The sequence below is a fragment of the Dufourea novaeangliae genome, unplaced genomic scaffold (assembly GCF_001272555.1).
Source record: "Dufourea novaeangliae isolate 0120121106 unplaced genomic scaffold, ASM127255v1 scaffold299, whole genome shotgun sequence".
Classification (NCBI taxonomy): Eukaryota; Metazoa; Arthropoda; class Insecta; order Hymenoptera; family Halictidae; genus Dufourea; species Dufourea novaeangliae.
Window position 1 is genome coordinate 1,011,337 of NW_015374192.1, and position 14,866 is coordinate 1,026,202.

General features: G+C 45.0%; 1 protein-coding gene across 1 annotated transcript in view; it reads right to left on the minus strand.

The window, feature by feature from the left end:
* The window catches only part of LOC107192206 (glutamate receptor ionotropic, kainate 2-like), a 101,345-nt gene extending 88,271 nt beyond the window's left edge, over nucleotides 1-13,074 (minus strand). The window contains exon 1 of the mRNA XM_015581416.1: nucleotides 12,975-13,074. Coding sequence (XP_015436902.1) covers nucleotides 12,975-13,068 — 94 coding nt within the window. The 5' untranslated portion in view covers nucleotides 13,069-13,074. The remainder of the gene's footprint in view (nucleotides 1-12,974) is intronic.
* Between the last annotated feature and the right edge of the window lie 1,792 nt (nucleotides 13,075-14,866).

Genomic DNA, 14,866 nt, shown 5'->3' on the forward strand with positions numbered 1-14,866 from the left:
TACCGTTTCCCGCCTGGCTTTTCCAGGCCAGGCCCTTTTCAGTAAAGGACACTGATCGAGCGTCAAACTGCAACGTGTGTGTCCAACCCCCAACCCGATACTCGCGGCCCGTTTTTACCAGCAGTCGAGCGGACTTTGAGCCGCTGACCGGATACTCCGCGACGATGTATGTTCGTTCGCTTCTTTATTGATCGATGAAAATAGTTAAAGAGTCCCCCGAGATTGATCGCGCGTTCGGTATAGGTGTTGGAGATAGCGAGCTTCTCCGAGGCTAAGCAAATCTTATTAGGGAGGTAATAGAGTGTAAAATGTGGTTAAATGTCGACGAGACTTTGGTGGTGGATAAGTAATCGATTCAAGATGACGAGACTGACGCCCGATCGAGAAATTCGCGATTCTAGTAACAATGAATACGATTAATTAATTAAGAGACATCCCTTATTGCTGTTTTTGAAAAATTTGTTATAGACTTTTATATGAGGTTGGAATAGAACTGCTGGTGTTGTGATCTATGAATGCTGAACAGAGCTACGTCGCCATTATGGGAACACCAGACACATAATTCGTACAGTTTCCCCGATATGAATCTGTTACACGTTACGCTGCAATCATGCCCCGAACCGGTCAACCCGGTAACAAGATGGTCGATGGAATTTTCATTAACCACCGCAAATGCACGGCAGAGATAGTCGCATTAATTGATGAATAGTTCCACCGTGGCTGCTATTACGGGGTTGATGGCGGGGGACATTCCTCTAATGCTTCTATCGATTCTTCCAACCGCAACAGTTAAATAGAAATCCAATTAAGTTGCCCCGTCAATAAATAACTAACTTCCGCTCTAACCGCATTTACATATAGCAGCCTGCCACCTACTATATCTACCGCGTCTCGATAAGACCACCGATCGAGTAGCTTAAAGAATCAAATCATCGATCAACATTTTTATACGACGTTACTCTATTCGATGGACCTGGAGATAGTTGAAGAACGAAATCACTCGTGGTTGGGAGAGTTGGATTACCATCGAAACGAAGTCGAAGGAGAAATCAAAGCTGCGGGTCGTCAACTTTCTGCAGGCCAATCGCGGGGACGGGGGATGTTTAGCTGGAACAGAGCAATAGCTGGAAATCCGAGGAGTTCAGGGGTAGTTGGCTGAAGCCCCGGAGGGTAATCGCATTACGGCTCTCGTATATAGCTCTCATTACGTCCCCGCCCGATACTCCATCACCCCTTTTGTCGCCCTGGACGAACGGTTTCGAAACGGAACTACCTCGATGCACTGCTGATTCTCCTAACGGCGACTTTTCCTCGCGTTGTGTCTCTCACGGCCGTAACAACGGCGGCAGACCACGACGAAAATCAGCCGCGAAAACGAGCGAACGGAAGTCAAACAGGATGAAACACAATCCTATAACCGTCGTGTTGTCGTAACCGTGCTTCGTGGAACAATGCGGCTTTCGAGGTGACCAAGAGGTTTCGAGCGTTCTGTTACGCAAGTGCTCTTTCACTTTTATTCATCTGTCTTCGCGAACACGTCTAATTTTCGATTCGACGACCGTTCACTGCCACGGGATTTAAGAGTAGAAAAATTAAACTGTTCCTTGGCGAAGACAGACGAGATCAGATGCCTGATGTCGTGCCCTGGAACTTCCCAATCTCGAATCCTTTATCATCGTTCTTAGACTTGCTGCTCAGCCCGTACTCTTTCTTTGCGTTTCTTGAACTACTAACTCCGCCAATTACGTTTCATCGTTTATTGAGTTTCATGCTTCACTTGTTACAGTTTAATACCAGAAGTTTCTCGTGCGATCGGAACTTCATCGATCATAGTTGTACAGTGCTGGAGACAATGCGACACATTTGTTACGAATCTAGTACAATACGATGCTTGTGTGGAGTATGTGTAATAGGTCTTTTTATGTCCTATCATTTCTGACGGAGTACAGTATTAAACATAAAATCTTCGTGAGCAATAATCTCTGAAAACGAGGTCACCACCACCTGACGAAATCGTTACTGTTCCATACAACTCTACTTGTTACCAGAACCCCCGACGTCCAAACAAAGGGTCTCTCACACTAGAACGTGCTTTAACGACGGAATACGTGTACCGAATCGGTGCTAATAGCGAATCGGTTTCTGTGCAATCGACACATCGATCCGGCTCGAGTTCTTTGAACGAAAACCGGGGTGACTGTTTCACCGTGTAAGTGCGACGACAACTTTCGTAACAGCTCCGCGAATTGCCTTCGGACAATGACCATTGTTCCGTAGAAACAAACGTGGCACCCTCGAGCAGTTTTCCTCTTGCTAGACTCGCTTTACAGTCGGGCCACATTTTGTTACACTCGTGGAACAGCGACTGTTTTCGAGTCCTTGAGGTCTTCTCGATCAATTCTAGCGATCCTTCCATCAAACTGGATAAGCGAGAGCATTAAATTGCTTTGAGAACCTTCAGGAACTCATCGAAGTCTTCGGATACCCTTTAAAGCAGAACAATTTTTCTAAAACTGGACCAAACGACTTGAATTATTTTGTAAAGTTAGACAGAAAGGAAGAGTCTCCGTTAATAAGAACACCCCCACCCTGTCTGTGATGTTTAACTTAAACAACCGACCATTCAGACTCGATGATCGTCTTCTCTCAGTCACGATCCAACAGACCGAGGACGTCGTGAAAGTTGCTAGCCGCCCCTGATCGAAAAAAGATTTCACGGGACCCGGACGCGTAATCCTTTACGAATCCCCGATAATGCTCTTATCTGTCACAGGATTAACGAGCGGTCGGTATCCGGCGCGTCGCGTTCGAGATAAATCGATCTATGCGACCGATGCGTTGCGCATATACATATACACCCATGTCCCCGTTATTATTGTCGTTAACACGCTGATAAGAGGGACGCGCGTTTCACGTTCGATGCGCCTTTCCTCGAGAAAATTCGTTCGGTAATGGGCCCCACCCCCACATGGATCGGCTGTCGGACACAATGGCAACTATTTCCTGAATTGTGCGCTGGTTTCGCGGAGGCGGTTCGCCAAGAAAATTCCGATAAGCGCTCGGGTAAACGCATCAACATGCTAAGTAGAACGCTGTCGGAGCAACGAGGAAGCGGACTACAAAAGAATATATGATACTTCAAGAAAGGCTACGGGAGCGGTTTCGGTTGACGACGGCAAAGACACGGTCGCATTTTTCACCGCGAAACACAAGGGGATGTTCGTCGAAGGACGTCTAAATCCCCGGGATTTTTTCCTTTCAAACTGTGTTTACAGACTCACGGCTGAATCTCCTCTCGACACAATCGATTCTCGAACGACTGGCCTCGACGGGGCTGTTTTAGAATTCCACGTGCGTCAGACAGCAGAGTGGACCCGGTCGAGTAGACGAGTTTTCCCTTTCACGAGGGGGAAACGTGTGCGGCCCGAAATTGATGGTAATTAATGGATGGTGATAAATACATGGATTGATGTTCGAAGAGTGAAAGTTGAAATGGATTGTTGCACGGACACTTTATTGGAGATGAAAGTAATTGATTGCTCGTATCCAGTAGGAACTAGCTACCCCATACTCTGGCATTTAGACTATCTAACATAGATTTGTTTGTTAAACATTTTTTCTCAGATTCGTAATTACTAATTTAATTTATTATGATTTACATTTACCCTACGAACGAGAACCGTGGATCATAAAGCCGCGAAACAGGATAACGAAGGAAAAAGTCGAAAGACAAAGATACAGCAGGAACCATAAAGTAACAACAGCGAAAGCATTCCGTGCGCTGCGCTGTTATACGCATTAAATATTAAAATCCCCGGCATATTTCGCAGATAAACATTTTCCATACTGAGGGTGGGTGAGACATTCAAGGAACCCTGTGCGTGGCTGAGTTACTTTACGACAGGATTACAGTATAACGCGGGGTATACATTAAAAGATTGGAATGAGTTAAGGACCGCTTAACCTTAGCCTTTATTGGTGTCCATTTTTTCCGTGGAGGATTTCTTTTTTAAGAGCGTGAAACAATTCGCTTCTTCATCTTTAATCGTCTCAAACGGATTCAGAATCCTCTCTGTCTCGATGTTTCGCGAAAAGTGACAAGTGGCGGGCCTGGAGAAATTATTTCAATTATAAATATTTCGCGGAACAGAGAGTAATGACACTCGAAAGCTGCTAGAAACTTCAAAGTGGCTGCGAGAGTTCAAGTGGACTTCGCAACGACGCGACAAGTTTATTCAAAGGGCGACAATTAATATTCTTTTCGCGGCATGTGCCCAACAATTGAAATTCTGTGCGGGGCGAACACATCGGAGAGCTTTGTAATGTTGACCCCGCGGCTACGTTCGTCAAAGGGATTGTGTTGGGAATCCTACAGTGAGACCGACAATGGCTCAAAGGGTGGAGATAGAGACGGAGAGATATGTCTAATATACGTCGAGCCAAAGTGAATTAGGGGTGTTGATAACCCTGGCGAACTATTTAGCCGTCTGGCATGTCGCGAAGGTATCCTGAAGGGCGTTATTGCAAAGAAAAAAAAGGGAATTTGAAAAAGACTGTAATGTGATAAGCTTAAATTGTGAGTGCTACACTACCTAGCATATGGACTTTAATTTAAAGTGGACTACCATATAAATTGTTCGCGATAGTAACTAATATATGCATCTGTACAGAGTAACTCTACAAATTTCGAGACACAAAGTTTCAGCGAAAAACAAACAAACCAGTGCGTTGGTCAAACACAAATGACCCGTGTCCTTCGTCCATAGATTCAAAAGCAGCTACTTTAACTTCTCCTCACGTATTCATACTCGCACCGTAATTCCACGACTGGATTCATTTCTAAATGTAGGGGCGGATGTTTACGGAGGCAAGAAGTGGTTTTACCGAGGTAACAGTCGTTAGCAAAACGCAACAAGCATTTAAAGGGGTGACGTGGAATATATATGCCTCGTGTTTGCAATGTTAAAGTTTGAATCTTCGCTTTCCGCGTGTAAGGTTGCGAATATTACTCGTGAATACACGAACGAATATTGAATTAAAATGATTTCTTCGGGTTGAATGAAATTTTCATTTTCAGTAAGGGACGGATATTGAATTAAAGATTGAGAGTTGAAGGCACAATTAGAATACGTAAATACTTGATCTGATTTCATTTTCGTTCCTTCACTCTCTGCCCACGTAGCAAACACAAACGGAAGGGTAGACGCGAGCAACGCAGCGATGGATGAGACTCGCGAGAGATCGATGCACGTGTCACGAAGTCATTTCCCCCGGTGCATTGTGTTTTCATCTTTGGCCGGTACAGAACTCTCCGAGAGGCAATCAAGTTAGGTTGTAGTAATTCCGTTAAATTCCAAGCGTTAAATGCCACGCTGCTCGGTATTCCGATTGCGTTCACACGGCAACTCCCGACAACTTTCGGTTGCTATTACAACCGTTGTTACAACAGCGAACATTCGTCCACGGAATTCCTTCTTCCATTCTCGCTACTATCCTTCCATCAACATTCGACACATCGAAAAGTTTCACCATAACCGACCCATCATCTTGAGGATTCTCCGTAACGATATTCCGCCAGACATCAGGGGATAGAATCGACGCATAGAAAAGGGGAGGCGTTTCAGTCTGACAGCCCATTACAATCACCGTCTGGCATCATCTTCCCTTCTACCCCTAGGCTCGATTTGCGAAACTAATGGCATTAATCCATCATCTGGGGGGCAAGTTATAGGTGACAAGGGGTCAACGATTCCTTTTCGATTCCCTCCTTGAGTTACGCAGTCATCTCGCGTAATCCGACACCGCTAAAACAAAGAAATTCCTCCCACCCCGTCCACGGAGAATATAATCCCTTCATCCCTTTAGCGGCCTCTTTTGTTAAAGCCAGCCAGTAAGCTTTAACGCGAACAATTGTTAAACTCGCGTTATTTCGAATATAATGGAGCAACCGGCCGTGGCTCGAGAAAGAAACGAGGCGGCCTCCCGACAACGGTGCCCTTTGAGTCCCTCAGACCTCGGAATATTTTCCAGTAAGGAGACAGAGAGATTTATTCCCTTCATTCAAATTCACAAAATCCTGGCCTGCTCGCAGATTCGAGCGGTTCTGTCATATCCGGCCTCGCCGTCTTCCCCTTTACGCTCCGTGGGGGGACACAGGCGACTCCTCGAACAATTTCAAAATTCTTCGGAAAACCCGAGACGACGAGCCGGTAACCCACTTACATGCAAAACCCACCTTTCCACTCGGTTTACCCCGTCTTCTTCTGCTCCCGGACCACTACGTTTTCTTTCCAGCAGGCTCTCTATCCCGTCTCCTGGGCGATTTCGCTCGCCGACACACGATCACCACCGTCGACCACGGAAACGCGGTGACCAGCAATTGTGTTAAAAAAAAAACTTGCGTGAAAGTTCAACGAGTCGTTGCTACGTGAAAATGTCGATTGGCACCGCTGGATTTTTCCACGAGAAATCCCAGCCTCGAGAAGCGACAGAGGCGTTGGATCTAGCGATCCTTCGTTCGTCAGCAATCGGCTGGGGAATCGGCTGACCTGAACTCACACCGATCGATGTCTAAATCTGCTCCCGTTATCGTAGAAACTGGCGAGATCTCTTTTAACTAAGAATGCAAATGTGTTTAGGACTAATTGAAACCATAGAGAAACATTCTTTCGTTCTTATTCCAATTCCCGGTGTCTTAGGTCTGACACTTCCACTTGGGAACGAACTTTCTCACCTAGAACTGTAATACATTCACTGCAGGTGTAATATTGGAAATCGGAGTGATTTTAAAAGAGAGGAGCTCTGTCGAGATATGAATCTCACGGAGCTTTCAGGTCGAGCTTCATTATGAAGCTCAAAAATTTACAATTCAACATTCTGATAGTCATATCAGTTACATCAGGGTAGAAATAATTAAAATTAATTTATTTAAATTAACAAGAAGCCTGCCGGAATTTGTACAGACATCGAACTGACGGTCGTGAAACCAATCACCGGGCCCAGGTCCAGCTTAGTTATCCTTAAGATTCGATCGGAAGGCTATCAACCATCCTGCGTATAACTCACAAAGGTCGAGGGTGTAGGAGCTTCGGCAAATATTTACACGGGACGCGGTAACGTTTGCGGACCCATCGGCGGAGGTTCGCGTTCTTTGGGCTGTTCCTACCCGCGAGTAAAGAAGCCAGCGCATCGGATGAGGGAAGGCTCGCATCGATTCTTCGAGAGTTATCGAACGGGGGTTAGTCGTTTAGCGTTATTTACGAAGAGATAGAACGAACGGAGCCGGAGACCGATAAATAACCGTTCATTGTGCACCGTGATGCTGTGTAATATTCGCGACCGAACGAAAATAACTTCCTTAATTCTCGTCCGCGAAACTTCTGTGTCGATGGACTCTAAGAGGAGTTCGAGAAGCGGCCCACTCCTCGAGACGCAATAGAAGAAAATTAATCGAGCGAGTCGCGGGGCGAGCTCAAAGGGCCGGTCGAGAAGAGGACCGTAAATAAATATCGGCCATTATTCTCGCGGATGAAAATAATATCGGCTCGAAGAGGGAAGCCAAAAGTGGTAAGAGTACTTAGGGAACCAACGGAAAGTTCGCAGCTACTCGGTGGCTGTTCCACTCGATCGTTTCAATCCCGAAGTTTACGAAGCATGGTGGGGGGTATTGGGATGGGGTGGGAAAGAAGAACGACGAATGGAATTGAGAGTTTTGCGGAGGAGATAAGAATTTCCGGGAGTGCATACGCGAGAGGTACGTTCGTCGAACTGTCGGCGAATTATTAAAGAGTTTCCGTGTCCCCGTTTAGAGGGCGAAAAAAAAAAATGTTAAACCGGTCTCTCTGTTTCCGTAATCGTGTTGGTTTTAGAGGAAGACTTCATTACTATTTCCATGGTTTATCCGCTCCTATAACCTGGCCCGAGTGTCTTACGATGGTAATATTAGATTCGACAATTCTCGAACGAGAACCTCGCCGAGGGTAGAATTGCTTAAATAATTCTACAAAAGCAATCGAAGTTCCTCGGCCGGTGAACTTCCGCGAACGTTCGGGGCTACGGAATGCTCGAAATTTTACGAACTTATGTAATACCACTGAAACTAACACAGTATTCAAATTCGTGGGCTCGGTGTCCTGAAGACAGTCTTCTTTAGTCAACGAATCATGGAGAGCTCGGATGTTGAAGAAGGTCTTTCCTACGGTTGGTTATTGGAATAATGTATGACGGATGGAAAGTGCAAAATTTCAATTCTTTCCGTGCATTTTTCTAAACGTAATCTCCTCTGAATTGCGCGATGATTCTTTTGAACTTGAACCGAAGGAACGATCGAGACTACAAACAGATAAATTTACCGCGGGACGAGAAATGATATATCTATCGTCTATGTATTATGGTGGAGAATCCGAAAGGGGAATTCCCGGCAGAATACGCGGCGCACCGTTGTTCCGGGCGCCACGGAGTCGGAACCACCCTCTTCTCGGCCCTTCTTTTCTGATCCCACCCTTTCTCGATTTCTTGCTTGTCCTTCCCACCAGTTCCTGGTTCTCTTTCTCTGCCGTCCTCCCATTGAATTACCGTGGACCCGAGTCTGCTGTTAGGTACAGACAGCAGAAGCCCGTCGACCAAGCAGACGGATACTGACGCGGGACCGGAAGTCACCGAGAGGACGGAGAATCCTTCGCTGTGACATTCACATTGTCCGTACTCCCCATCTTCTTTACAATTTCTGCTGTATTTTCTGTGCCTTCTAATATCACTGCGAACCTCACACGACCCCCCAATATAGAAAAGAAAAACCCTACCACGGTAGTACACCACTGAAATTGTTTCCCTCAGAGTCCTGGGTTTAAGGGATGCAAGTCAACGATAACTGCTCCATGTATTTCACAGAGTAGGAAACGTTATGTTACGCTACGATAACTTTACAGACTATGAATCTTTTGTGGTTCAGGGAATATCGCGATGCAAAAGTGAATAAAAGTCCATACATATTAAAGTTTATGCTCCGACAGAGTACTCGCAATGTAAAGAATTTATTTATCGATTTATTCATGCCCCCGTATACAGTTTTATTTCTCTGTCGGAGGTACTTTCAATCGCGCGAACGATCGTCGAGAAGCAGAAAGGTTCGTGCTCGAGACGGGTTCCGCGAGGAGCAGGGCCAACAAAAGACAAAGACCGACGAAGATTTTGGAACAAGCACCCGAGCAAGTGGGGACTAACCGCGCGGCTCTTCTTTGTCGCCGAACTTAGTCCATTTATTCACCCTCTTTTGCCCGTCACTCGTCCAGCCGAGGGGATGAAAGAGGGGCGGGTGAGGTGGCGGATCCTCGAGAACCGACAAACGCGATCTCTCCGAGTGCCCTCACCTCGATTTCGCACTCGCAGACGGGAAAAAATGATTCTCCGCGATGCGCCAAGTGACTCCTGCTCACATTCCCTTTGTCGCGTGGGTGAATCGTGTCGATTGTACGCGTCGATACATTTTTAGAAGGGACGCGAATAGCGCGAGAAAGAGTCATACGAAGGGGAATTCGATGAAATAGTCTGAGAATATGAAAATTTCAGAGTTTCAAAAGAAAACCAATGTTGGACGAGATTGTAGACTAATGAAGCCTGATTGATAAGATTCTCGAGAACGCGTAGTAGAATGAAACAACAAGACCTTCATACATTATGTATCATAACTGAATTTATGAAATGAGTGTGTCATGAAAGGATTCAAAAATACAAAAGATGCTTTTCGTTTGTCCATGCCCCGACAACATCCATAATTGGAACGAAGAATAAAGTGGAGGAACTCGGTTGAAATTCATTGTTCGATACCAATTCGTCTTGGCTCGTTATCCCTTCGTATAATAAGAGGTATTAATTATACTCAACTCCCCTCTGAATTGAATTACCAAAGGGTACAGGAAGGCTATACAAATTTGCTCTCAGGAAAGTCGAGGTTCATTCATGGCAAAGATCCCCGGTCGTGTTGTAATAAATACTAGATGATCGAGGAGAGTACGAGGAAAAAAGTGCAGTGTTTCATCGCCCGTCCCTATTGTCCCACTAAATTCCGCTCCACCGACCATTTTCCCTTCCTTTAAAGGGGAAATCTTTCGGGAGCAACGGACGTGAGTGCTTCTTCACTGTTCATTTGCTATCAGCCACGTCCGAGAGTGATCGTGAAAATAGTGTGAAAGGTATCACGAGCTAGGTTCCTGGCAAAAGTTCTGGCAGCCCAGTAATATCATTTCTGAGGTAGTCAAAAGTTACAGAGGCTGCCTAAGAGCGGCGTGAAACGTGCAGATCCCTGGGCCTATCAGTGATAATGTATTCATGCGACGCGCCGCTTCCGTCGATTACTTCGCAAGACGAAAACTTGGGGAACGAAGGAAAGTATCCAATTTTCATTTGTATACCAACCCCGTAGTCTCATCGTTCCTTTAAATAGGAATTTATAACACACGTTTCCAACGGAACGCAATTAATCAGCAGGTCGAAATTAAAAAAGCTACGTTCTACGTTTCACGGAAGTTTAAAATTGCGCTCGGCCAGGTTAATTGAAGCGGAACGGCGGGCGACGAACGGGCTCCTGGGAAATGCGGGGAGTAATGTTCATTATCGAATGACTTACGGCGCGTCCATTAACCGAACCTCCCAGTGACCCAGGGACTTCGACGCTGTTGCGGCAAGTGTCGAAGCGCGACCCTTTGAAATGTTACCCTGTTCTCTCTCTCTCTCTCTCTCTCTCTCTCTCTCTCTCGAGTGGCGGCAGGAGTAATGCAAATTGCGCGGCCAATTTGGCATCGCAACAGGCTAGCTCTCGAATGCTCGTCGAAAGAAACGACCGTGAAAACGATGCCTCCCCGGTCGCAGTCGGGACGTGAAACGACGCATGGACAACCTGTTCCACGAATTCTATTCGCTGAGGACCCTTGAAATTTCCAAAATACTACGACGATTTAGTAAATGGTATTCATCGTGTGCCAGAAAGTTATCGAAGTATTATATTATTCTTGGAATATTATTTTCAGATTTGAAAATTGAAATAGAAGATATTGATTGACGAGTTCGACAAGGTTGTCGGTAGCTGACGCAGGATTCGAATGATAAGTATTGCCCGTCTGGGTTAGGCGAACTGTGTTTTCTCAATAACATCCCGAACAGAACGTGCAAGGTTCTCTTATGCCCTTCGAGAAATGATGTTCGCGATTTGGCCGCTGTGAATTCCGGCGGAATTCGACACGGACTCGGAATTATGAGAGAAGCTTTTGCCGATGTAAGCTCGCGAAGTGTACGGGTCAGACCAGGCTGGTCGTCTGGAAAATTTCGAATTTTATAGGGGCGACGAACTTCACAATGTATTCTCGTTGTTTCACGAAGTTTGGGAACCTGTCTGTTTACGGGCGTACGTTACTTTGCACGATTCACGAAATCGAAGTACAGAAATGCAACGAAAAGGACGCCCCGTTTTCTTCAGTACAAAGTCGAGATCAACCGACCTATAAACTTTGATCTTAACCTCTGTATTTTTGAATTTTGAGATGCCGAATGAATAATGTTTCTAATAAAACAATATTAAAACGAATACAATACTAAAATTAGTAATGTAATGTAATTAGTTTTGTAGTTAGCTGTAATTATTAATTTTAATTATTGATTTTATAATTCAAAACATTTCGAGAGATCCGTCGAGATACATTTATTAAAATTCGAAATGTTATTCCAAAATGTGTCCTATTTCGCGTGAAATGAACCATTCATAACATAGAAAGCCCTGACGTTTCGTTCCGCGGAAAACACACTCGAGTGGAGCCATAGAGTGGGGGCGTAAATCCTCACTCTAAACATTGTCAGACGAAGACAAGATTGGTGACCCAAAGAAGAATGTAAATCATGACCGAAAGCATGCTATCCTTTCTTAATATGCGATAGCCTATCGGCGAAATGCGCAGTCTAGGTATTATACGTCTATGGAGGCGTATCCATCGTTCATATTCGATTTTGATTGTAATTGCACTTCCAGTGTTCGAGCTGCGCCCCCTGAGAGCGCGGTCACGAACCCATTACTCAACAATTACTCAAAGGAGCGAGGAAGCTGTCTCGGTCGAAACTTCGCCCAGGGGATTGAATTAAGAAGTTCAATTTATCGAATTACGTTCTTAACTTTGTGAACGCCGGAATACTAACGACTCGTGGAGTCCACGCTTTATTTTTCCTTTCCCTCGTTCACGCTCGTTTCGCGTTACCAACTCGGTGCTCTTTTTATACGCGTCCAGAACCGGTGGTAACGGGACGGCGCGGTGTCTAGAATTTCGGGGAGAAGTTCAATTTGCGAAGAACGCACGGACCGGCGAACTTGCGAGAAGTAGCGAGATCTAAACTTTCTGGGAAAGAAAGGGACATTGCTACGATGGAACGTGATTCGCCACCTTCTTTCGTTGTTTCTTATCGAACGCGTGTCCCTCTGTTTCGAGACAGTTACTACGTTCTGCACGTGCATTCTGCATCATTTTATAACGAATTGTAACATATTTAATCGAATGATCACAAGATTTATAGTGACCCAATATAAATCAGCACATTGACGATCAGTGATGAGAAATATCGTTTTCATGGAAAATGATAATGATCGAAAAAGAAAAATCTCGTTTTGAGACGCTTGTATTAGTTATTTTCTAACATTGAACCTGACAATTTGGTTGTGGGTCGTCAAATAATACAAATGAAAGTGCTAAGAAGTCTCAAGATAAATAGTATACTTTTATCGAATGAAAAAATTATTCCTTTTTTGTTTGCTCGATATTTCATCGATTTTTAATTATTCTATAAAAACTTGTTTCAGGGGGTTTCGGAAAAATTCAACTTAGTTTTACTTATTATTTCTTAACAACTCCGCAGAGTCGCTAATCTGTCTGTAATTAGTTCTCTTACCCTGGCGCAAGAAATTTAAACGAAACATTGTAATTTTTCCATTGACTCACCAATCTTGACGACTGAGGGTAGCGCTGCGACGTCGATCGGAGGCCGAAGCAGCTGAAGCACGAGGACTGTGGCTACCAGGCAGCCCAAATTCATAGCTCATCTCGAAAACCCACCGTAGCGGCCTTCCGTTGGCCCGTTGCACAAACACCACCGCACGAATCACACCCGCGACACGCGACACCTCACGCCCCTGTGTGCATTTACCTGGAAAGCAGAAGAGGACAGAACGCTTGAACACCGGCGGGATATATGAACTTGCGCGGAGTTTCGCGGCTGACACGCGTACCTTCGCTAAATAACGCGGAAATCCGCGCGATCACATTATCTGACGAAACTTTAGCGACGATAATTCGAACGGTTTTGAATTTCAGCCAACGTAAAATCCTCCCGTTATCGGGTTTTAAATTATTCTTCGAATTCCTTCAACATCGTTTCTATCCCGTGTACGGGGACCAACGAGCTATATTTACTTTTTTTTTATAGTTCATATATTTTAGTCGAAGAACCGAAAGATTTAGTGTATAGAATGTTATAAAATAAATCGTCAAACTTCGTCAATTTAACGGATTATCGACAACACAGCTTATGTGCTTAAAAATATAATTTAGTTCGTCGATTTTTACTACACATACGAACGATTTAAAAAAAAAAACAGGATAAAAAGAACGTTCAATTACATTCTCTTTAGATTTCAAGTATTTAGCAACAGATTTCCCGAACAGCTGTGCGCCCAGAAATTTTGTTCCTGGCCCCCGATTCGGTTCCATTTTTAACGTCTCAAATCGTTCGCTGTATGATTCACGTGCCCGCGTGACAAGCGTAATTGCCAATCTGGCGGCAATAAATAATCGTTACAGTGAAAATTTACGGAACGAACAACTCCGGGCCGCTCATTGTCAAGCGCACGTCGCTGCGCGCTTCATTACAAGTCCGCCCGGGAAATTACCGTGAATTAATTGCGAGCAGACACATATCGAGGGTGACAAAAGGGACGGGGTGGGTGCGGCATTTTTGTTGGCGAACTATTCGACTCGACGAATTCGTTTAGCCCTCTCTCTGGCCAGCCACATCACGAATGACTAGGAATGTCGCACGAGGGAAAACGTGTGCACATCGAGAGAAAGAGGGCCAGTATTGTGGGCGACCAGGAAAAATTTCGATGGTCCATATTCAATCCCCGAGATCGGCGCGTGAGTAGATTCTAAACGACGGTCGAACCGTCTCCATGGAGAGCGATTCCGTGACGTCGATTGCGACGATAAATTCCCACTCCCATTTTTTTTTTTTTTAAATTCGAAGTGCTTTCAATTTTGTTTCCGCCGTTTCCGGTACACGGAACACATTTCTCCGTGCATTCATCGTTTAATATCAGTTATCGGTTTTAGTTACCGAGGAACTACTCCACGATCTAGATCCGTGAATTAACAAAATTCTCGTGTATATCTCTCGTTCGAGATACGCGATGAATCTTTAATGCTTCAATCGAGGAGAACCGCTAATTGAGCGTGTGTCATTTAAGGATGTTTATTCGAAGAAAGGTAAATGTTGCCTATAGTATGTGTACTCGGGACTTAATTGAAAGGGTCCGTGATTCATTTACCATAATAGATGATGTTCGTATGTAAAGAGATGAAAACGGACCGCAGGAAAATATTTTCCTTTTAGTCCAAAGAAAAGAGAGAGAGAGAGAGAGAGAGAGAGAGAGAGAGAGAGAGAGAGAGAGAGAGAGAGCGTAGCTGCCGGTGGAGATCAGGGAAAATTTTCATTTTGCGCGGCCGCACGTCTAGCTGCCGTGTCGCCGTGCTTCAAGCCACGCGATATTCAATGTTTCTCATTGGCCCCCTAGAACAGGAAGTTCCCGTGAATCTGGAGGCTTTGTCGCGAGAATTTA